General features: G+C 34.3%; 2 protein-coding genes across 2 annotated transcripts; one reads left to right on the top strand and one right to left on the bottom strand.

Moving 5' to 3' along the window:
* The first annotated feature begins 7,769 nt into the window (after positions 1-7,769).
* LOC137919750 (polyhomeotic-like protein 2) lies at positions 7,770-10,216 on the top strand. The gene is made up of 6 exons (XM_068762930.1): positions 7,770-7,845; positions 8,192-8,277; positions 8,496-8,580; positions 9,248-9,342; positions 9,523-9,742; positions 10,179-10,216. The coding sequence occupies exons 1-6, from the start codon at positions 7,770-7,772 to the stop codon at positions 10,214-10,216; spliced, it is 600 nt and encodes a 199-aa protein (XP_068619031.1).
* Positions 10,217-11,510: 1,294 nt separating this feature from the next.
* Positions 11,511-21,259, bottom strand: LOC137919740 (fibrinogen C domain-containing protein 1-like). The gene is made up of 8 exons (XM_068762918.1): positions 20,758-21,259; positions 19,201-19,356; positions 18,458-18,554; positions 17,639-17,795; positions 16,905-17,169; positions 15,375-15,501; positions 13,252-13,411; positions 11,511-11,660 (listed from the first exon to the last, which is right to left on the bottom strand). Exons 1-8 carry the CDS (start codon positions 21,257-21,259, stop codon positions 11,511-11,513), a joined length of 1,614 nt encoding a protein of 537 aa, XP_068619019.1.
* Positions 21,260-23,085: the final 1,826 nt, after the last annotated feature.

The following is a 23,085-nucleotide window of genomic DNA, read 5'->3' as shown; positions in this document are numbered from 1 at the left end:
GAAAATCAAGTCGACAAATTTAATTTTATAACTAAATATAAGTCTTCATTTTTTGTTACATACTCATATTTAAACATATACAGATCACTGCATATGGAGCAAGCTATGTATTTTATGTTACGTACATAACCCAAAACAATATTTCAAATTGAATGTCCTGCCATGGAGGTGTGGACACTCGTCGGAATTGTCCAGAGAGAAGTGCAGCGATGTCGCAGTATTTACTTTAAGGCTCGACAGCACGTGCAGAGTGGACAGTGTCGCTAATTGTAGAAGTTTGGTATCTACTTGTTTTTACTACATTACTTTAAGACTCATAATTATTTGATCAAATTAATTTGTACTTAAATAAAATCTATCAAACATTTTCATTTGTTTTATTTTGAAGAACTTAGATACATATTACGAGGGTGAATCAAAAAATTCTTGGAATCAATATAAAAAAATGCAAAGATTTAAATAATAATATTTTATTTTTCTACATAATCTCCCTCCAATGCAATGCATTTAGAATAACGCTTTTCTAACTTCCTTATTCCTTGTGAAAAAAAATTATTTTCTTGACTCTCGAAAAAGTCCTCTACGGCAGCTATAACCGCGTCATTATCGTGAAATTTTGTTCCACGAATTTCCTCTTTTAATTTTGGAAATAAGTGAAAATCACTTGGGGCTAAGTCCGGAGAATATGGTGGGTGGTCAAGGAGATTGAAGCCAGCACAGCGGATTGCGTTGAGCGCAACTTCCGATCGATGAGCAGGAGCGTTATCTTGAAGGAACAACACGCCCAACGACAGTTTTCCACGACGTTTTTCTTTAATCGCTTCACGCACTTTCGGGATTAAATTTGCATAATAGGGTCCAGTAATCGTCTGGCCTTTTGGCATGTAATCAATAAAAAGGTTTCCTTCACTATCCCAGAACACAGAGGCCATAACTTTGCCAGCGGTAGGAACAACTCGAAATTTCTTAATGGATGGAGAGGATGGTCGTTTCCAAGACATGCTTTGTCTTTTAGTTTCAGGATCAAAATGGTGGACCCACGTTTCATCCATGGTGACAAGACGACGGCAAAAATTATCCGAATCACGCTGGAACATTTCGAGATTACGCTTGGAAATTTCCAAATGTCGCTTTTTGTTTTCGTCGGTTAACATTCGTGGCACCCATCTTGCAGACACTTTTTTGAACCCCAGTGAATCAATTAAAATGGATTGAACGCTACCAAAAGAAATCTTTAGGATCTCAGCTATATGTTTTATAGTCATTCTCCTGTCTTCCAAAACCAGATTCTCAACCTTTTTGACATTTTCTTCTGTAACGGAGGTTGAAGGCCGCCCAGAACGCGGGTCATCTTTACAGCTTGATCTACCTCTTTTAAATTCAGCCACCCAGTACGCAACCGTAGAATAGGGTACAGCATCACCCCCTAATGTCTGCTGAATGTCCAAAAAAATTTCCTTCGTAGACATTTTTTTCAAACTGGGATATTTTATCACCGCACGTAACTCACTTTTATCAATAATTTTGACTTTTTAGCAACTCGTTGCACAAAAAAATTTATTACATGCGAACGAACTGACAAAAACAAGTGACAGTCTGCATAAATATAGTGTGATAGACACTCTTTAATTTGAATATTGAACTTGATCCAAAAAGGTTTCAGATATATGCACTTCTAAGAACTTTTTGATTCACCCTGGTAAAATTATTCTTCGAGAAAGGAAAAAAAATTAATGCAATCCACATCAAAAACGTGTCTGTTGGTAACGTCAATGGAGATAATAGACACCTGTGATAGGTAAAGGTGCCTCTGCGAGTGGAAGATGTGCGTTGGATTGTTGTCGGCTGTTGTTGTTGTATCTTTTACATTTGCTTTTATATTTCGTCTCCTAATATTTTATAGTAAAATATTAAGACGTATCGTTTCTAACGTCTCCTTTTTTGAAACGTAGTTTATCTTTACTTTATGTCCTTAGTATACACTATATCTCCTATATATATATTAAGATTTTCGTCACCTTGGATTTTCCTAGCTTTTTATTTATTTTCAAGTCTTGTTTGTTATATATTGATATAGATATTTAGTACTCTTTTTGTGATCATGAACTAATTTTTTGATTATATTAAAGGTTATTATATGAAAATGTTTTTAATCCTACAAAAAGGTAACTTATATTATCCACTAAATAGGGATGTGGTGGTTCGTCAGGGCAAAGTCAGTATAAACTAGTTTTAACAAACGAAAGTAATTTAATTCCAGATGCAAATTTATCTTTAGTATCTTTGGTACATTTAAGACTGGCTGAGGCAGAAACAAAGGAGGTTTATTGGAAAAATTCGGCTTGTTTTTCTATACAGATATTGTCGGCCAATTCTGATGGAGTTTCCAAAGGAAAAACCCGAAAAAACACGTTCGGTAGCTTATTATATTCAGGATCAAGTTATTAATTTCGATACTTCATTCGAGAATCGAAACCTGAAAATCCGAATGCATATTAGTACGATTTGTACACATTACATGCGTGGATCAGATGTATGGAGTTAATTTTAAATCTGTCATATAATTTTTCGTTCAAAAATAAAAAAGTAAATACGAGAAAAAGCTGCTCGTGTGAAATATAATTCGTACACAAATGGGTTAAGGAAGCGGTAATAGTACTACTACTGCTCTTCAGAAATTACAGCATGATACCGATGAGCATATTATTAAAGGATTCTTTATTGTTTTTTAGACTTTAGAATCTGGTATTGCTGATGCAGACAAATTTGGTGAGTACAAACGTACTATAATTGAACGTATCAAACTACATGTGGTATTGCTTGCCCTCTTCCGTACAAAATATATACACAGAGAAAGTATAGTAAAACATTTGGCAGTTTTGCCTACCGAAGATTTATCTGAAAATACCCAAGATTTCGAAACAAAGACTATAAAAGATTCATATTAAATCAAGTTAGAAAATGCTCACGTTTGGTAACAAATGTTTCACGTGGTCTTCTTATATATATCCAACCCATATATTTTAAATATAAGAAAGCCGTCAGTCATTATTTCTAAGGAACTATTAAAAGAAGCTAAAAACCTACTAGATATTTGAAAATGGATCTATTTTATTAGATACACGTATTCTAGAATTACATAATCCACAGACCCATATAAATATATATTAGCTGCTTTTAATCTTAATTTTATTATTACATAATTATGAAATAGTTATTTTAATCGTTATTTCATAAAATTGCGTATAAATTACGTGTAATTAAATTAATTAAGTAAATTTTACTTTTTGTATGGAAAATAAATAAATAAACAGAATGCAGTATTTTATTTAATAGTCTATATTTCAGACATACTACATGCCAAATTCGCTTCGTTATTTCAATTAACTATAAAGTTACAGATTTTTGAGACGGTACGAGCGGTTCTGGCCGGTGAGGCTAAAGAGAAAATAAATCTCGGAACAACCAGAGATACCGCAGATATAGTTCTCTCTGAATCCGACGACAAAGTAATAGTATCTATGGAATATTATCTTCTTTTCTGACTTGTGTAACCATTCTTTATTTTTCCTCAATTTTCCCATTTCTTCTTTCAAAGATTCTTTGTCGCCGTCACTATTTATGAGATAGAATTTTATTCTTGATAAGGCGTCTGTAACTACATTTTGTTTTCCGTTTTTTATTTGATATCGTAATTGTATTCAGCGAGTTTTAGCTTCCATCGGGTTAATTTGCTATTTCGATTTTTATATTATTTAGCCATGCCAAATTACGGTAACATGTACATATTATGGAACATCTGCTATAGAGAAATGACGGAAGTGTTTAACGGTCCAAACTATGGCTAATAATTTCTTTCCAATAGTGCTACATCTAAATTCTGCGTCGTTAAGCGTTCTATTTGCTTACTTGTTACGAGCTTATCGTTTTTCAAAGAACTCCGAGATATTTAGTAAATATTAGTTTTCGAAGTCCGGGAATTGTAAGATAGAGGCATTAAAAAGAAGTTCTTTACACATTTCGAAATCATTTTTAAATTCCCGTGTCAATATTATTCCACTTTGCTCCTAAAAACAATTATTTAATGGACGGGTTATTTTTAGCAAAAATCTTTTATAAATTTAGGGTAATAACCTACTAGACCTAGAAAGCTTTTAATTTCAGTTGCAGTTTTACAGCCTTAATTTTATTGTTATTAGGTTTAAGTCCTTCTTTTGTAATTAAATGTCTAAGATACAATATACTACCTTTCTGAAAAATTCGCATTTATCTAGAGCAGAGTTCCCCTAACTTTTTTGTGTCGAAGACCCCTTGCCATGTTTTTCCGTGTTGTGTAGACCCCCTACTTACCTGATGTTGATTTCCTGTAAATTTCTAACTGTAGTGAAGTTTAGTGTTAAAAACTTAAAGTAAGCACACATGTTAATTTATAAATTTATTAATTGAATTTAAATTAAAACTACTCAAAATAAAATTTTGTATCTTTTATGTAAAATATACGTAACATTAAATAAACATAAAATAAACTATAAATAAAATAACATACGGAATAATTTAATATTTTCAGTGAGAAGGATGAACCTGATGCTTTAATAATAAATTATCAACATTTGGCGTCAATTTTGTAACGGTTAATCTTAAATCTCCTCGGCTAATGATGTCCAGTCTGTGGACTACCATTTTCGTTTCATGGACCCCCAAATTTTTTGTCGCTGACGTAGACCCCTTGCAGGTTGTCATAGACCCCTAGGGGTTGATTTAGACCACTTTGGGAATCACTGATCTAGAGTAACTTTAAAATATGTTTTTCCAAGTCTTTCAAGAACTAACTAATTTTCGTAAATGTTCTTCGAGATTTGTAATGTAATTCTTGTATTCTCTGAGAATGTAATCCATAGCTTTTTAAATGTTGCTAGGGCTGTACCAAGTTCAAAGAGCATGGTTTTAAATTCATAATGACCGTTTTATGTTGAAAAAATGTTTTTTTTGTCTACCTTGTTCCTCAACTTCGAGTTGATGATATACGCTATCACGATCAATTGTGCTAAAATAAATAGATTTACATAATTTATTAAATAAATCTGCAATATAAGGTAAAGGGTTATTTATCGTCTGTGGTGATTTCGGTTTTTTTTCTTTATTTTGTTTCGTCAGAGGCGTCAGGTTTTTTAGGCACTTAATGTACAGGAGCACTCCATGGAGAATGATTCATGTATTACATCACTCTTAGGGCTTACAATACCGGGATTCCGGGATCCCGGTATTGTAAAAACCAGAATCAGGGATGATTTTTGTCCGTTATTGAAAACCGGTATTTCGGTATTACATTAGTTGATGTAAATTGAATTTAAGCACAATATAATTTTAATTTAAAATGATATTAATTAATTACAAGATTTTTTTAGGATATACAAACAATTACGTTATATTAAAATCTGTATCAGGCAAATTTAAATTTTATTATATATTACACATACCTAAAACCGAAACAAGTGATTGTTAATATTATTTCATGAATACTTTCAATTTAATCATATTTTTTGCTTCTTTAATTATATAATGTCGTACGAGCCTATTATATGTAAAATGTAACATGAATTTAATATGTACTTATTTCAGAACACATATAGTTTGTAAACAAGTCAATATAACAACTGAGGTAAATCAAAATATAACTAGTAATTTCTTTTATTAAAAATATCGGTTTAAATAACGGTATCCCGATATTTCAAATTTCGAATTTAAAATACCCGTATTCAGATTTTAGTTCGGTATTTTAAGCCCTAGTCATTCTGAAGGAGTTTGTCGACTTGTTTTTTTACTTCAATATTATATGCTGGCGGATATGCTGCTATAAGGTCTAATGAAAATGAGATCTTCATGTTTAATTTTAATTTTATGCTTTACAGCGTTGGATAATAATAATATATTCCTATATTAATTGTTCCAGTACAAGAGCGATACATTTTTTGAACCTTGGATCACTAAAACGTAATGTTATAAAGTCTATTAAATTTTTGAAAGTGATTATGTCTTCCCGTTAACTTTATAGTAGAACGGCTCTGCCGAGAAAACGACTTGTTATTGCGTGTAGGACGCATGTTTTCTGAGCGAGACAGCAGTGGGTGATGAAAATGAATTATAGACATATCTTCCTTTCCTAATAAAAAGATTTAAAAGGCTTTGTTCACCCTTGAATTTAGAGATTCTTGTGGTAATGTTCTAATCTTTTCCATTTTTAAATTTTAACACAGTTTATTAAGGACAAAAATAGAATACTGTAATTAAGATATTTTAAAAATTATTCACAAAATTAAAAATATATAAAATAAAAAGTTCGTTTTAAAAGTTTCAATTTATAAAAATTTTAAAATTTCTTAAAATTATGTTTTTTTATTTGTTTGTTTCCTTTAGAATAAACAAATAACGGAGACACGGAAAATAGAAAAGTTAAACGAGAAAATGGCAAGAGGTTTACTCACACGGTCGTAGCTTCCATCCATTGAGCTCCGCCATAGAAGTCTCCTTGTTGATTTAACGAATTTATTTATTAGTGCGGTGATTTCCGCGAAAGTTCGAAGTGGCACGATGGTTAGCAAGTCGCGATTGTGGAAATCTGAGCGTCTGAATTAATACTCTAAAGAATCCCCCTTGAAACCTAACCGAGGACTGATCCTATGACTATCTGATGTCTCTCACACTCTTAGTTGGGTTTCTTGGAACGACGCCGGATGTATACATTGTTTTGCAGACAGCTTTTTTCGCAGTCTAGGAAGTTGATGTAACTTCTTGACTAATTTGCACATTATTTTATAATTAAACGTCTGCTGTTTTTTTTTACTCTACCGTCTACACGTATGAAATTATCGGATGATTTTGGAATCCGATAATTTCTAATTACATACAGATAAATTTTAATTTCATTTGAAATCGCAATAAAAGTAACATCTACATATAAAATTAAAGTTCCGGTTCCTATATACATTGCGTCAACTAAATTAGATTTTACACTGTAACTACCACTTATATAATTTTTTTAAACACTTGTTAAATGCTTCAGATTACTGAGTTCTATCTCCTTTAAGTTGACTAATTTTTCCTTCGTGGAAGTTATTTTTATTAAAGAAATTTCAGGTAAATCAATGATTGGTACAGATGGTACAGAAGTCAATTTAAGATCATTTATATTAACCTCGTATTCATGGTCTTTGATTAATATATATGCGCCTTTGATGTGGTGGTATGTCATTTTTTCTTTATATGTATAAAATATTTTTCTTTACATAATATAAAAATTTTAAAAATGATTTACTATAAATTATTAACAACCCGAGATGCCAGACGGAAATAGTCATAATTATATCTGTACACTTCGAATTCTCAAATAATCAGATTAAATAAAAAAAAAGTTATGTAGGTGAAATTTGTTTGTAATTGTATTGGCTTATTAAAACAGAAGTGAATTTTTTTTAAATATTTAATAAACAACAGCTTAACATTGTAAATAAATATCTCACTTTTTATTAAGAATTTTAGAAAAATAGATGTATGTTTTTAATCTATATTTTGGTTATAAAGTTTTGATCAACATTAGTAAAGGTGTTGTATTGATTATTATTTTTGTTATAAAAAGGGGGATGGCTCGGATTCATTTTAGTTTATGCATTGTTTTCGTCTAGTTAACTCTAGTGTTCTTTGCTATAATTTTTTATTATATTAAGAAGACTGACTCTGTTACTTATCAGAATTGTGAATAAATCTCTTTCGTGATGGATCCAACCGAAATTACTTCTAACAGAAATGAAACGAACAATCAGGCGTCATTAGCTGAGAATGTCCCTGAAGGTGAGTAACCAGTGCATACACGAACTAACTTGATATTGTCAGGGTAGTGTTAAATATTGTACGACAATAATTATAATGATTATAAAGCAATTGTTATTACAGTTATTGTTGTTATAAAAAGCGCGCAGCAAAGGGCTCTGCATTCGTTCTTGACTAAGCCGTGTTAAAAGCGTTGCAACCATAAGTGGGTACTTGCAAAATATTGGTTATTATTATTTAAAAAGAAACTTGGATTTTTATCTATGTAAGGTATCTAAAAGACGAAAATTTTAGAAAATTTAGTTTTTTTTTGCTTAGTTATATGAATAATCAGAAAAACGAATGTTTTTTTTTTTTTTTGATAAAGCGTCGTCGTCTGATTTGGACACACCGAACGTATCGACTCACGTTATTGAAGGACATGTCATCCAGGAATCCGATCAACCATTTCCCGTAAGTGACTTCTTTTTTTACCACTATCTCTACTTAAACAAGCGTAGTGTAGCCTTACAGGCAACGCATTGTATTTGTCAAATACTTCGTAGAAGTACAATAAATATAACCAGCTTTTGACGTCCGTCAAATTGTATCAAAGATAAAAACTTATAAAATATGTTTTTAATTGAATCTACTGCGAGTGACATGTTTTTGTGAGCATATTTATTTTTCAGGTGAAACCACCGGTATACCAATGGCCGGCGGCTTTTAAAGAATATTGTAGAGCAATCACATCACCAAACCCGGACAGGCCCTTGAGTGAGTTCATATCTATATTGTTATAAATATCATTTGCAACTACAGCGTATTGTAATTTAAAACTACCGACGCAGTCACTGCCTTTGATTTGTAGCGAGGCACTCTCTGTAATTTATTAGCCGGACAAAGTTCAGGTTGTCCACCATCAACGGCACTTTTATTAACAAATGAAAGAGTCGGATGTGTGACTTTTGTGATGAGTAGGTTTCAACAATTGTAAAGAAACCAAAGGTTTCTTTACTTAACTACTCCATTACAAGTGTAGATAATTGTTAGTGTATTCATATTTCTTAAATTAAGAGATGTTTGAATCTGATTTTTTTTTTCCTAATTTCGTCACTATCTTATTTGCTTCTTATAAATAATAAGATTCATAAATACGTTGATATGTCGGCATTGCTTAAATATATAATGTTCTAATGTAAATTTACAACCTGTGCAATTTAAAACTACCTTCGCTCGAGACTGGTTGACATATATGGCCAGAGAAAAATAAAGTTTATGTAAAGAAGTGTACTTTACTTGGTCAAGTTATATAAAATGGAATACTGTCTAGAATATATATTCTTTCAATTTATATAAAAAAAAAATGTTATGTGAAGAATAAAAATCTAAGATATAATCCGTCCGATGCTCTGAACTAAATCCATAATTTTTTTACTACCAGACGAAAACTCCATGTCGCCTGCGCGCTCTGTCGCGAGTTCTGAATGGTTCTCGGAAAACTCTACTAGTTCCGGTATACCCGTTTCGAAATGGACGGTAAGTCCCTGTTGATTAGACTATATGCTTGCATTACATGAACATGTGTAGCACGATCATGGCGCAATATATCTATTATACAATGGCCTGGCACTCTTGTTTGTTCAGTTCTAATTTTAGGAACTTTACCAGCTGAATGTTGTTTATATATTAATATATATCCCCCGGGTATTATCACAGGTGACACAGGTGTACGAATTCATTCGTAACGTACCGGGTTGTTCTGGCTATGCCGATCAGTTCCTCTATCAGAAGGTGGACGGTGAGGCGTTGCTTCTGATGAAATGCGAAGATCTTGTCGAAAAATTCTCTATGAAGCAAGAGCTGGCGACCACGGTCATCTCCAGTATCAATTCCCTCTGCCCAGACGATGAAGAGTCTGATTTTTACATTGAATTGGGTAAGTTAACCTACTTGGCTCACCAATGACGTAGATATCTTGTCCTTTTGGACTCTGTTTTGCCGCAAGCACTCGCCCCTATACTATATTCGTTGGACAAATTCAGGTTGTCCTCCTTTAACTGTAGTTTTTGTAAGAAAATAAAAGGGACAGATGCCTGACTTTAGGAATGAGTGGGGGTGCCAACTATATTTAAAGAAATGCAAATATGCGTTTACTATATGTCGGCATATTCAAATTAAAAAAAATTATTCCAAAAACTCCACATATCTTAAGTAATAATTGTTGTTAGAGCTAGATAATGGTCTCCGTGTAAACTTATCCTTACCTGTTATAACTAACAAAGGCCATAAGTCGAGAATTTTCTGAACAGAACTCTGTTGGACGAATACAGTAAAGCGCGCGCAATTTACTTATTTATGTTTCTTCCTTACAGAATTCTGCAGCGATTCAAGTACAATGGACGTCGATTAAAGACTATTTAGTGATAGATTATTAACACGTATAGTTATTAACATTAAGTTTATGTTTAGTTTTAAAGTTTAAATGTAGTTTATCGTCGGTTGGCTAATAATAAACTCTGATTAAGAAACTGTGTCAAGAGGGTTTATTTTGTACAGTAGTCGTAGTGTAATTTAATGATCTTCGAACTTTAAAATTTATTAAAATTACTCACAAACGTCTTGAAAGTAATTTTCGCTCGAGTGTCAAGTAAGTTATTGATAACATATAACTTATTATGCTTAGAGGATGTGACATATATCTCTAATTATTTTGACATTATGATACAATGACTTAAACATTCGTAGACCGATGAAAAGAGATATTTAAACTTATTTCTAGAATATCAAATAAGCTGCTAACACGTAAACGGAGCGCCTAATTGTTCGGGCTGCAATTACTAGTAAGTTATTATTAGTATATTTATTGTTAAGAGGTTGTATTTTTTGTTTTTGTTTTCTGTAAGACCTAGCGCTACACTCCATAACAATTATTAAGTAAGTTTAATGTAATTTCAACACATGTTTGGTAGTCTCTATTATGTTTCTATTCTATATATGCAGATGGAAGTAGCGGGTAGGTTGGACTATCTCCACACAATGTCACAAATTCACCACTATTTAATTTCTGATTAATAAACAGAATGAGATTGACTGATATGATTTTTTGATTTTGCCTTTACTGTCTGACATTGATATAATAGAATCACAAACGAACGTAAGTGCGGTTTTAGTTAATAAAGGCTTGTAAAATTAAACGCTACATTTAAATTTCTTTATTTATTACAGTTTTAAATAAAAATAATAAAAAAAAAACAAATCCACAATAGTATTGTCTACTGCCTTCACAAGCGTATTGCTGTCGCGTTTGCTACTTGTATATGTGAAGTAATGACATTATACAATAAAAATTCAATGCTCTCGAAACACATACATTATTTTTTTCTGCTACTGTACTCTTGACCATAGATTATAAAGCGGTGATATAAAAACTGTTCATACAATATATTATTTTATTTATGTTCGTTATTGACTTATAATAAATTTAATACAAGTATAGACACTAAAAAGAGTTTTTACAATATCCTGTTCAATTTTTTTTTTTCAATTTAGTACATGGACAATGACAACATTGAGCCGACCGGTATGTCGCTGCAGCGAACTTCTTTATTGTACAATAGAAAGCACAACGCAAGCGTTGTTTCTAACTCGATATGATCTAATTAACCTTATATCGCACCGAGTGCATTGGTCGCAGTTTTCATCGACTACGTGTAATTCGGGAAAAATACTTCGTCGCGCGAGTGGCCCTCGTAACGGTAAGGCTTTCGCGGATGCCCAGTCTCGTAGTTCGGCTTGCCGCGGAACACCTTGGGCTGCTCCTCCGAACTCCTCAGTTTAGAGCCGTCTAAAATTTTCTGAAACAAACGTCAGCTATCCAGTTCTTGCGTTACGTCACCATCTTGTATAAAAATATTCCATGTTTCATCTCTATATAAATAAAAAAATATTTTCCTAATTCCTTACGAAATGCAAAACTCAAGAACGACACTACCTGATCGGTGATTTCTTTTTTATATTTTCGATAAGGCACGAGGAAGCCTTAATCACCATCAATATCATCATATCAGCAGATAGACCCTCACTGCAAGACATAGGCTTCCTCAAAGATCGCCACGAAAACCAACGCTGTCCGCAACAGTGTCATGGAAGGAAAACTTTCAAATAAATTTGTGAAATAATCGACCATAGATTAAAATTTAAATTCTTTTCAACCATCTGTCAAAAATTTAAAGTAAAAAAAAAACTTTAAACTGCGAATCAATAACTTAACATATTTTTTGATGTAATTGTCGTTTATTATTAAATTCATAAAACTAAGTAATCACTTCAGAGACATTAATTTTTTTTCTCCGAAATAATATTGAAATTGTAATTTATTTAACCTATTCTTCTGTCCAGTGACGTGCCAAAAGTTTTAACAGAACGAAGGTTAATTGACATTGTTTCTGACTATTTTAAGATTTTAAATTTTTATTAAATATATATATAATAATAATATTAAAAATCTTTTTTGTTTATTATTGTTATATATAAATTAATAACTATTATTTATACGATAATTTAAACGGTTTTATCGATTTGATTATGTGGTTATAAATAATGGCTTTGGTTTTATTGTTACGACGATGGGGCCGAAAAAAAAAAAAAGAAGGCGGCCACGATCGGGTTGACGCGGAGTGGGTAGACCCATCAGCGACGACATAGTCAAGGTGGGGGAGGTTGGGGTGGCTGGATGCGGAAGACCAGTCATTGTGGCGATCTATAGGGGAGGGCTACGCCTCGTAGTGTGATTGCAGTGACTTGATGATGAGCGATGATGATGAGACAAAATAAAATAGATACATAAATCTAGATATTATCGGTGGGATACTTGCCCAACAAAGCAATGCGTTCCGCATATTCTCCGCAAACGGTGGTGCAGTACACTTTTGCGGTCCTACAGAACAGCGGATACTTAGTGTTCCTTTCAATAACAATATATCGCTCATTATAAAATTAAAAGAAATTAATTAATCCACAAATATGCTGTCGATTCGTTGGTTAACTTCGTGGACATGTTCGGTACGAATTATAAATAAAGTAAATCATAAATAACGCTCGCTTGAATTATTCTAATCTTAAAATATAATCTGTGGTTAAAATTAAAAATATATATTTTTATATACTGATTTTAATTGAATATGAGATGAATAATTTATAATCCCATTACAGTCGATTATATGGTCGTGATAAATAAGAAAATTGTTTCTTGTCGACTGTCGGTCAAATCTTCAATGATTTTCGGAAAATTGTTTGCTTATATTTATATTAATTTGATATATATAAAACCGTGTTACGTTTACGTAGCATAACTGTATGTTCACCTTTAGGTGATAAACCTTAATGTACGGTGTGAGCACGCCGTTGTTTACCTCACAGATTCCGGTGTAAGAGTAAATAGTTTACCCTGGGATGTTGGTTGTAATCAAGTGGCCTGCTGGCGGGCAGGGGGCGAATCATCATACGGGACTTGGTGAGTGGCACCGCCGGCGCCTTGAACGAGATCCAGTACATGTTCTGACCCTGAGGCTCATCTGCAGACAGCGTGTACTTGCCGTTCAGGTTGCTGAAATTAATTACCCTATGAACCAACTATCGAATTCTGTTTTAGTTTATTTTTTTAATGACTTCCGAGCGGATGTCTTATAGGCGAAATATATAAAATAATTATGAAAGTCGAGTCGTTGATGACGGCACCGAAACAAGGCAACTGAGAGAGAGGTATACGGATAGCTAAAGGATTTCATATAGGACGTCGAATTTCGACGATTAGGAATGAGAGGATATAACCGAGCAGATTGGCAAATTGGGAGTGGCAGTGAATAGGCTACAGCGCGCAGGACATATTGCCTATGGGGCCTCCAAGTTTTAAAATAGACACCACAGATCGGCAAACTCGAAGTCTGTGCAAAACGTAGACCTTCGACCCTGTAAAGATCGTCGGAAAACGCAAGATGACCGCCGCATCATATTGGAAATCTATGGGGGATGAAATTTAAAAATACCGACATTGACCATGAGTATATATCAAAGATGATCAGTGGATAAAAGTTCCAAACTATATAAAGTGTCCATTCGTACAAGTAACTTGACAGTATCATAAATATCATGGGTGATCACAGCGAAGAATTAAGTGCTGCATAGTGTAGGCTCGCCACGTTGTGATACCATCAGGTGTACTTCGTTCTTGTAAAGACCGACCACGTGGCTACCGGCCCTCTACAACTTCTCGTATAGATGTTCTAACTACGCTAAATTTGGCGGTGATTGTAATATAATCTAAATATCATATTGTAAATGTAGATGTCGGATTGAATGTCCAATGAGCTATGGAGACAGTTTGGCCATATATTAAGTAACGAGAAATACTATAATTACATTTAAAAACGCGTGGTAAAATCTATGGTGGTAATACGTGGTTCAATATAAAAACGATAGCGTCTTAAAGGCTTCGAGGATCGACTTCGCCCCAAAGTTAGTAAACCTCTGACTAAAGCCGATACAAAATAAATTCCCACGGTTCCAGCGCCACAAGCAGCGCACCAGTCTGACCACCATTTCTGAACCAAGATCAACTTCGGTTCATCTAGATTAAGGTTACTTTTTAACTGAAAAATCTTCGAGACAGTTTGTTATTGATATAGAGCAGAGGTTCTCAAATTTTTTTCTCAAAGACCAATTTCAAAACATATTACTGGTCATTGTGTGTTGTGGGCATTTGTCAGCTGACATAAATGAATATGTAACATGCAAGTTTTTACAATCAGCAGTCTCTGAATTTCTTAAAATATTATTTGTCTACATTGAAAGGAGAAGTCAAGACGACATGTTAATTCTTTTTCTTATCGAAAGCAGATATTTTCGTGGAACATACTTATTAATAGTAAAACTCCGTCATGACATCTGAGAGTCCATCTGAACTTTATGTTGACAATATATATTTTTTATACTTTAGCGCAAATTTACTCTTTTCTTTGCTGACATCTACAATTTCTGGCAAATTGGTGATGGAAAGGCGCATTAGGTGGTAAGCATGAACATCTTTCTTAATAATTTAGTTCAGTGCCTGCTTCCGGAGCCTTTGCTAGAATATTTACACTGATTTGGTAAACCGTCAAGTTCTTAGTTTGTTTAAACGGACGCTCGCAAAGAACTGAGAACAGTTATATATTCACACCGCCTATACAAACATGGTAGACGGATATTATTTTATACTATTGTCAATTGATTGTTCAATTAAATAAATATGTTTGAATGTTATAATAATAATTCTCTGTTTGTAATAACATACGTACTCTTAGTGAGGCATATGTATAAACAGTGGAAATAAGTTAATTCAATACGTATTATACTAATGTATTGTTTTTCTTTTCTGACCTCCCACTGCTATTGAAGTGACATTTACAGTTGGAGCAAGACATATAGGTTACTTAGGCTAAAACGTCTTATATGAAAGCTAAGCTCGGAACACTACCTACAAAGTATTGTAATGTATTGTATTCTTGTAGGTTTAGTTAAGTGGTGTTTACCTTTTATCACACTCCTTGTACCACCAGGCACCGCCGTGTTCTGTTGCACAGGAGCCATCCTTCCACTCGTCATTATCAGCGTCATGCGTCGAGAATTTCTGGCCGGCGTGATAGGTCAAGGAGTCACCTTAAATTCGTACGAATCATTTAAATGTCTATGAAATAAAACTGTAATGTGTTTTGGTTTATAACGTCAAATCTGTCATTCGTAAAATACTCTTGGTTTGAATACCTTTACTATTAAAAACTCTAAATATTTTTCTAATAACAAGAGGATTATCATCCAGATTTCACTACGATACGAAACTGAAATGATCCAGTATTTTCAAGGAATCGTGTGTAACATGTTGTTACAAAGAGGTTTAGTGAAATTTCAGGTAACTTATTTTATGAACGGTTTTTTACCTACACAACCTATATTTTTACAATAGCTCGGTTGCTTTATAATCAGGTGAAACGTCTATGTACCGCCCGAGAAGGGGTTCCGAAACTGTATACGGCTTAAGGCACTAAACAGGAGGATTGCCCTGCTACCACTGCCATGTATATATTAAGACAAGCAATCTCCTTCCGTCAATAAAATAAAGTCGTTGTTGAAAGACGCCTTTGATACATCAGATTAATTTCACTGTCATCGTCATCATTTCAATCGTATGAAGCCCACAGCTGGACATAAGCCGCTCGCACGGATTAAATAAAACCGTCTGTAAAGACCGATCTGCATCCAGTTTCGTCCAAGGACTATAATAATGTGTGTACCTGACGAAGGTTTTAGAGACCACTGGTAGCTATATGTTTTATTATACATTTAATATTAGAAATAAAAACTTGTTACAGATGTAGTCATCTGAAATATCTAATAATATACATATTGTATTGTTTAAAAGTTTTTCAATGTTTCCCATGTGCGTTTATTATATTTAGAATAAATTTAATACATTGATGACTGTGGTGACTGAAATCCAAGAGTTACGGATCCCGTCATGTCCTCCTATAACAACGTATATTATATATACACGGTGGAATTTTTTTACACCACCTGGAGGGAAAGTACTGTACATACTGAAGATAGACAATTTTACTCAAAGGAAGAAAATTATTTACTACTTCCTTTATTTTTAACAAGAAACGGAACTGCATTCACAGATTTTTGGAACGCGTAAAATCCGAAAAAATAACTTCCTGTGCTTTTACGGTATCGATCGATAGGATCAATCATAAGAATCCCATCTCTGACAAACGTTTTAAATAAAATACAAGGAAAACAATGAAATTTAAATTTTTTTAAATTAACAAAAGAAAGTGTAAACTACTACTACTAACTAATTGGTTGCTCAAAATGAGCTCGATTTTGTTGGATATAGAAATTTATTCTTTTAGCGATTCATTCCTGGCAACTTTTAATATCGAGTAGTGATGGATATTTAAAATCGTATTGTGCGCTTCAGCTTTTAACTCGTTTACAGTTGCATAGGAACTATACGTGTGTGTGTGAGTCGGTAATGAAAAAAAAATATGATGGAACAAGACCTGCTGTGCCGTGAAAGGAACCCAGGGTGCCAATTCTATAACCTTCATGCTCCGACGCCACAGTAAACACGGAGTAGCTCGCGAAGCCGTCGCGGCCGTGCTGCGTCTCCAGCTCGATCCGCAGTTCATACAGCTTCTGATTGGTGAGATGGTGAAGCTGTTCCAGCCCCAGCCAGAACTCACCCGCCAGGTTGCCGAAACCATATTTGTACTCCGACCAAGTTTTGTAGAAATCTTGCGAACCGTCGAAACGGTTTTGAAACACCTGTGTCAAATATTACAAATATGTACATTAAGGATTGTTGAAGGATATAAAAGGATTTTACTGGTAATCGCTTATTTCCTCCGGCAACGCCTTGATCTCTCATTCATTAACTATAATCCTATTCACTGGTCCCACATGCCCAAGAAGTGTACGAACGTAAATCTAACGTAAACTATTTATCGTATTTTAGATTCCATAGTACTCTGGGCTCATATTGCCAGTAAAATCTATCGTCTATTAAAATTGTAATCTTTGGGACCTCTGATCTTCTTCACCGGTTCGTAAAATATACTAAAATTGAGAAATATTCTCATAGATTGAAGACGGATAAGACTTTTAGATATGAACTGTCGAACTTCGTAGAAATGTCGCATTATTTTTAGGATCTATTTAAAACTAATCAGCAAAATATTTTTTAATATATTATTAAATAATTTTAAGTTGAAAATAATTAGAAAAGTGGTCTCACAGTCCATCCCCCGCCGGCGGTGTTAAGATCGCACAATACGTAAAATGGATCCATGTCGTCGGGCTTGATCTTGTAGATGCCCGATATATTGAAGCCTTGGATCTGAATCTCATGGCAGTCCGTGGGGTAGCGCTCGTTTCGGTCCATCCTACCGATCCTGTTAAACAATATATCCAACATTAACTGATTTAACCTAGTATTAAGACAACATAATAATGCCCGAGTCTTTACATTTCATAGATCAAATATATTAATTTCTTTTTTTTCGTCAAGTTCGTAAAATTTTACCAAAGCAAGACATAGAAAAGCCTTATGGCTCATTTTTTTTTGTGAGTAGTCCATTGGTATAAAATATTTGCGATCGTAGGTAGCAGGTTCAATTCCCGTGAATTTTTTTTATTTAAATTCACAATTTGTGCATTGAATTATATGGGATTGCCACCGGTCATAAAAAAGTTTCCAGAGGATGGGCAGTAGTGTACTTTGCGTATCATAATATCACAATGTGATCGCCTGCCAATGGCGATTATAGTATATCCCCCATAGATATCTTTTGGGGTGGCCCATGCCATGCAGCGGGCATCTATGGGCTTCAACTGATAACCTTTTAGAAAGTTTTCAGTTTTAGATACATATTTAACACATGCGCCTGCCATTTCAGATAAGCAAATAATTGCTTATCTGAAATGGCAGGGGTGGGACACATCACGCGTGTGTTTGACGCCCGTTTTAGCCAAAAGTTTCTCGAGGCGGAACTGCTGCAGTGAGAGTGTATTGGTTTATAAAGATTGGTGAATATAAAATGAACAGTGTACTTACTTGCATTCGCATTTTCTTGGTTTCTGTTCGTGCAGGGCCTTCCTGAATTCGCTTATGAGCGACAGACTGTCCAACGCGCTGCCTACCTCCGGTCTGTGATACAAGCCGAGTGTTAAAAAAATTATAATTAAATTAGGCATGCAATAACATCTGTTATGTAAACGTGTAATGAAATTAAGAGTCCAGAAGGAAAAGATAATTTCACTTTGTAATAAAAGATATCACAGCCTAATTTGTTCATTTATTTTATTAATATTCTCAGTACCGTCTAAACGGTTAACTGGTAGAGAATGGTTTCGGCATTAAGTTCGCCGTTATACAAAAAATGTGTAAAAATTGTTTTTAAATAAATAGATAAATAACCTAAGCAAGTTGTTTAGAAGTCATTCTTTCCTTTTCACCAGCTATTTTCCATAAGCACAATACACGAAGGCAAATCAGTTGTGATATCATTAATATATACACTTTTATTTACGTTCCATTTGTACAGGAAATCTTAAACTTTATTAATATTCAGTTGCGAATAATTTGTAAATTTTTAATTAATAATAATTAATATTTGCTAATTAATAATAGTTGGATATAATTAAAAATAAAAACAATGGCGCATGTTTTTGTTTATCAAAATGATTCAGCATTTTGATATACAAACTACGGGTAAAAGAGAATAACATTAACGGTCTTGATTTAAAAAAAAAAAACTTTTTTTCTACCTAAATATTTATCGAAATTTGATACTTGCTTGTGGAAAGTCTTGTGCGAGTTCTGTCGATGTTTCACTTGAGATATAATCCCGGAGATGGAGTCGACACTCGTCATGATCGACTTGATGTGGTCTTCGATGAATTTAAGCCGCGTGTCCACATTGGAATCCAGTCTGTACTCAACGCTGCCGTCAACTAAAATAAATAAAAACAAACGCCGTCATAATGAATTGTTTTTAAATACTCGTTAATGAAAACTTAGTGTTGTAGATTATATATTATAGATATAGTTATTATCATTATCATGTCTGCCGATAGACAAATACTGCAAAGGATAAAGCCCCCTCTCTCTCGAAAGGTCGCCTCTATGTCCGGTATTTTTTTTATGGCCCCCGCTATTGGAGGCCTCTCGTACCCCTAATTAGTTGGGATCAGGGTTTTTGTTTACAATTAAGTTTTTCAGATCTTCCATCTTTATTCTTCACTCACTGTCATTCTTCTCAATTTCTTTTATTCTTACCTTATTTCCATCACAATATCTTTCATTCCTTCTTGCTTTCATCGCCTTCCTTCCATCATCTTATTACTCTTAGGTGGCTAGGTAATTTTTTTTTATTTTTTGTTTTATTATTGACCTATGTCCGGTATTGCGCTATCGATATTCAGCGAAGTCCCGCAACCCTGACTCTACCGTCGGTCCATCTAGTGTCGGATCTGCGCATACCGCGTCTACCGCCTCTCGAGAATAAGTAGTGTAATACAGTAGAGCATGGTAAGTTAAGGCTATGTGCAGGCTACATAACAAACGAAATAGATACCTATTTAAGGGACTTAAACTTCTAGAGTGGAGACTTCAGACCGGCAAGCACAACCTAGAACTTCTATCCATAAAGTGGACAGGAGAATTTATAAAGGTTATCGGAAGACGTGAGGCTTTTTTTCTCACGACTTAAATGATGGTGAATAGACTTACCATATTTACAAACACGTACATAAAATGACATGATTCATATGCTACGCTATTTGTACCCATATAGATATAAATATTTTCATAGCCATAAAATTAACTTAAAGAGTTACGTATTTAATTGATTTTAAATTAAACTTTTTTTTTATATAAATCAAACTATTTTTCTGAACTTGTTCTGGACCACTTAAGTGTTTTCTATTATATATATGTTTTACATATAATAGCGCCAGTAAGGAAGGGGCATTAAAGTCCTAAAAGGAGATAAACCTATCCCAGAAGCAGGATGTCTCTCCGGAAGTTTTTCCCCGGAAAGCTCTCTCTGGACCTCGTACTTTAAATTTTCCACTGGATTGGAAGCCCGTTATGGCCTTAGGTTGACCTCGACTTGAAGTCATGTGGTATGCATTTAACTTTACGATTTCAATATTGCGAAGTATGTTCGATCACCGCCGCAAAATAACTTTCTATTCTTATTTTTAGCAACAAAAATAAAGATTATTAGCATTATATTAAGTAAAAGAAAAGTGTTATTTCATTACATAACGAGGTAGTTAAATTCACTAAAATGTCCTTAAGGCAGACGACGAAAATAAATAAAAATGATATATGGAATTCTAAAGTCTTACGCTGAGGTAAACTGCTTCCTTTCCTGTCAACAGTTGCTTTTTCAAGTTTTGTTCGCAAATAACCGACGTCAGTTTTCAAAACATCCAATGCTGTGTCTAGTTTTTCAGAGTACAGTTGACTTTGAAGTGTCTTCGATATCGCCGCTAGGTATTTCAATATGTTGTTAGTTTTCTCGTGGACTTCTATGTCCAATCTGTTTAATCTAAAGTCGATGCTGTCAATTTTTTTGAGGTACTTCTCGCTGGTCGTGATCGATTCCATGATTTTCTCGATGACTGCCTCGTTGTCCGACATGCCGACGGACTGCGTCACTCGTGTGTGATTGTCCTTTTTGCGCGACGACATGAGCATCGCCTGGTTGAGTTCGTCCTCGTATTCCTTTTTCCACGAGTTCTTCTCCGGGTGTTCGCTTCTGTGCCTGACCTTTTTATGTCTTGCCTCCTCCGTAGACAGTGTCATCGTCAAGAGGGCCACCTGCATAAGAACGAGGCTCCGGAACATATCGATGTGCGGCCGTCGAATGCGGAGTAACGTGACTGTCGTGGTGAAACATTTTACGTTCTCCAGTCAAAGTTTACAAACAGATCGCTCTTCAAATAAAAACAGTTATGCTTTGTCCGCGCAGTCAGATGACTTGGGACGCGTAACACGTTGCCCGGCATAGTTTATAAGCCATTCATGAGCGCATATGAAATTTTATTCGCGACTGTTTAGTAAATATTCGAGTTTACAATACCGGTTCGTACGCTGTAAAAATATATACGAAACAGCGCACTTGCTCAACTATACACAATGTTTATCAAACGTTTCGGTAATCGAGGACAGCTTAGGGTCGGGAAAAACTTTTAAGATTATCATACGATGTAAATATTTTGAAGCAACGTTTTGATTTAAAAAAAAATGTAAATCAATTTCTCTTTGCAATTTTCCAAAATTTCTAATGCATCTGAAGTTGACGGACGCAACCACGATTGGACAGCCGCTCCTCTTACGCTATCCCGGCGGATTACCCACACAACTGAGTGTGCGTTGAAGTTACCCAGGACGAGCATGGGATAATGCAATGATGCACCTCGTCCAGGTACGCATTATAAGCGGCGAGGGTACAATTGGAAGAGTCATAGCAGCCTACGACTGCAATCGAACGTAGTGGGGTAGTGGTTACCAGTTTGTGGTCGCTACTCTAAAGCCTTTTTCCCAACTGACTTCAGTTGCATAAACGATGTGCCTCGCCCACTGTCAATTCAGACGAACAATACTGTATTATCATTATGTTATTTATCCATACATAGATTGACTGTAAATGAGCTTAAAGTTTAACCCTTAATAGCCTAATTTACGAAAGTGATTTTTTTTAAATATTACTGTGTTTGCTTGAGGGTCTAGATGAAGGGAAAAATAGATTTTTTCTTAATTTCGTTGGAAAGAATATTATACAACAGTAAAATTCGTACAACCAACCTATAAAAAAAACTATTAGTAATGTGAACATTCGGTTTAAAAGATTGGTATCAAAATTGAAACTCTAGGCTATTAAGGGTTAAATCTTTTTCGTTTATAATCAATATAGTGATGTTATGAAAAAGTTTTTGTCATATGGCTTTATGGCTTGCTTGATGTGGTCTCAGAATATCGTGATAGCAGAGCGTGGGTGGGCCTCTCACAAGCGTAGTAGACAACGACCGTGCCAGTTTTAGTGTGTCAGAATCCTATTCCATCTTATCCACTTCTCCCTCCAGAGAACACGGTATCGGATATAGTAGATGTCTTCCAAAAACCAAAAAATAGGCTACAGGTCTAATATGAACGGCACAAATAGCAGCATATTTTAATTTAAGTAGGGGAAAAAGTCCTATCACAAATTATTATACTATATAATCCTGTTAAGCAATAGAACATAATCCGGCAAACACCCCGAATTGATTTCCCCGGAAGGCGTCAAGTTTCACAACATATGAGGCGTTTTTACTCTACAATCCGGTATATCACAAAAAAATCATGCATTCGGAAAAATTTAAGATGGCGACAAAGTTCACGTGCTGGCTTTTTCCTATTATTTTTTTTTCTAATATCGTTATCGTTTTCAAATAATTAGCGAAAATTCAACACTGTCAATTTTTTAAAAATTAGAAAAACAAAATGGCCGCAAAGATTTTCGAGTTAAATTTGTCCATTTCAGAGGTAATTCGGCACGCATCGCAGAGATTACTTAACGAATTTTCGAAATACCATTCAATCTTTTTGTAGTGTCTTCAGTTTTGATGGCTGTGAATGATTTTTTTTTTCAAAAACGTTCAGTTTTTCAGAATCACTTTTCGAATTGAAAT

This window comes from Battus philenor, unplaced genomic scaffold, assembly GCF_028537555.1.
Source record: "Battus philenor isolate CCGP_79_NKW_IND1 unplaced genomic scaffold, ilBatPhil1.0.hap1 SCAF_1, whole genome shotgun sequence".
NCBI classification, from domain to species: Eukaryota; Metazoa; Arthropoda; class Insecta; order Lepidoptera; family Papilionidae; genus Battus; species Battus philenor.
This window is presented reverse-complemented; position numbering and strand designations above follow the sequence as displayed.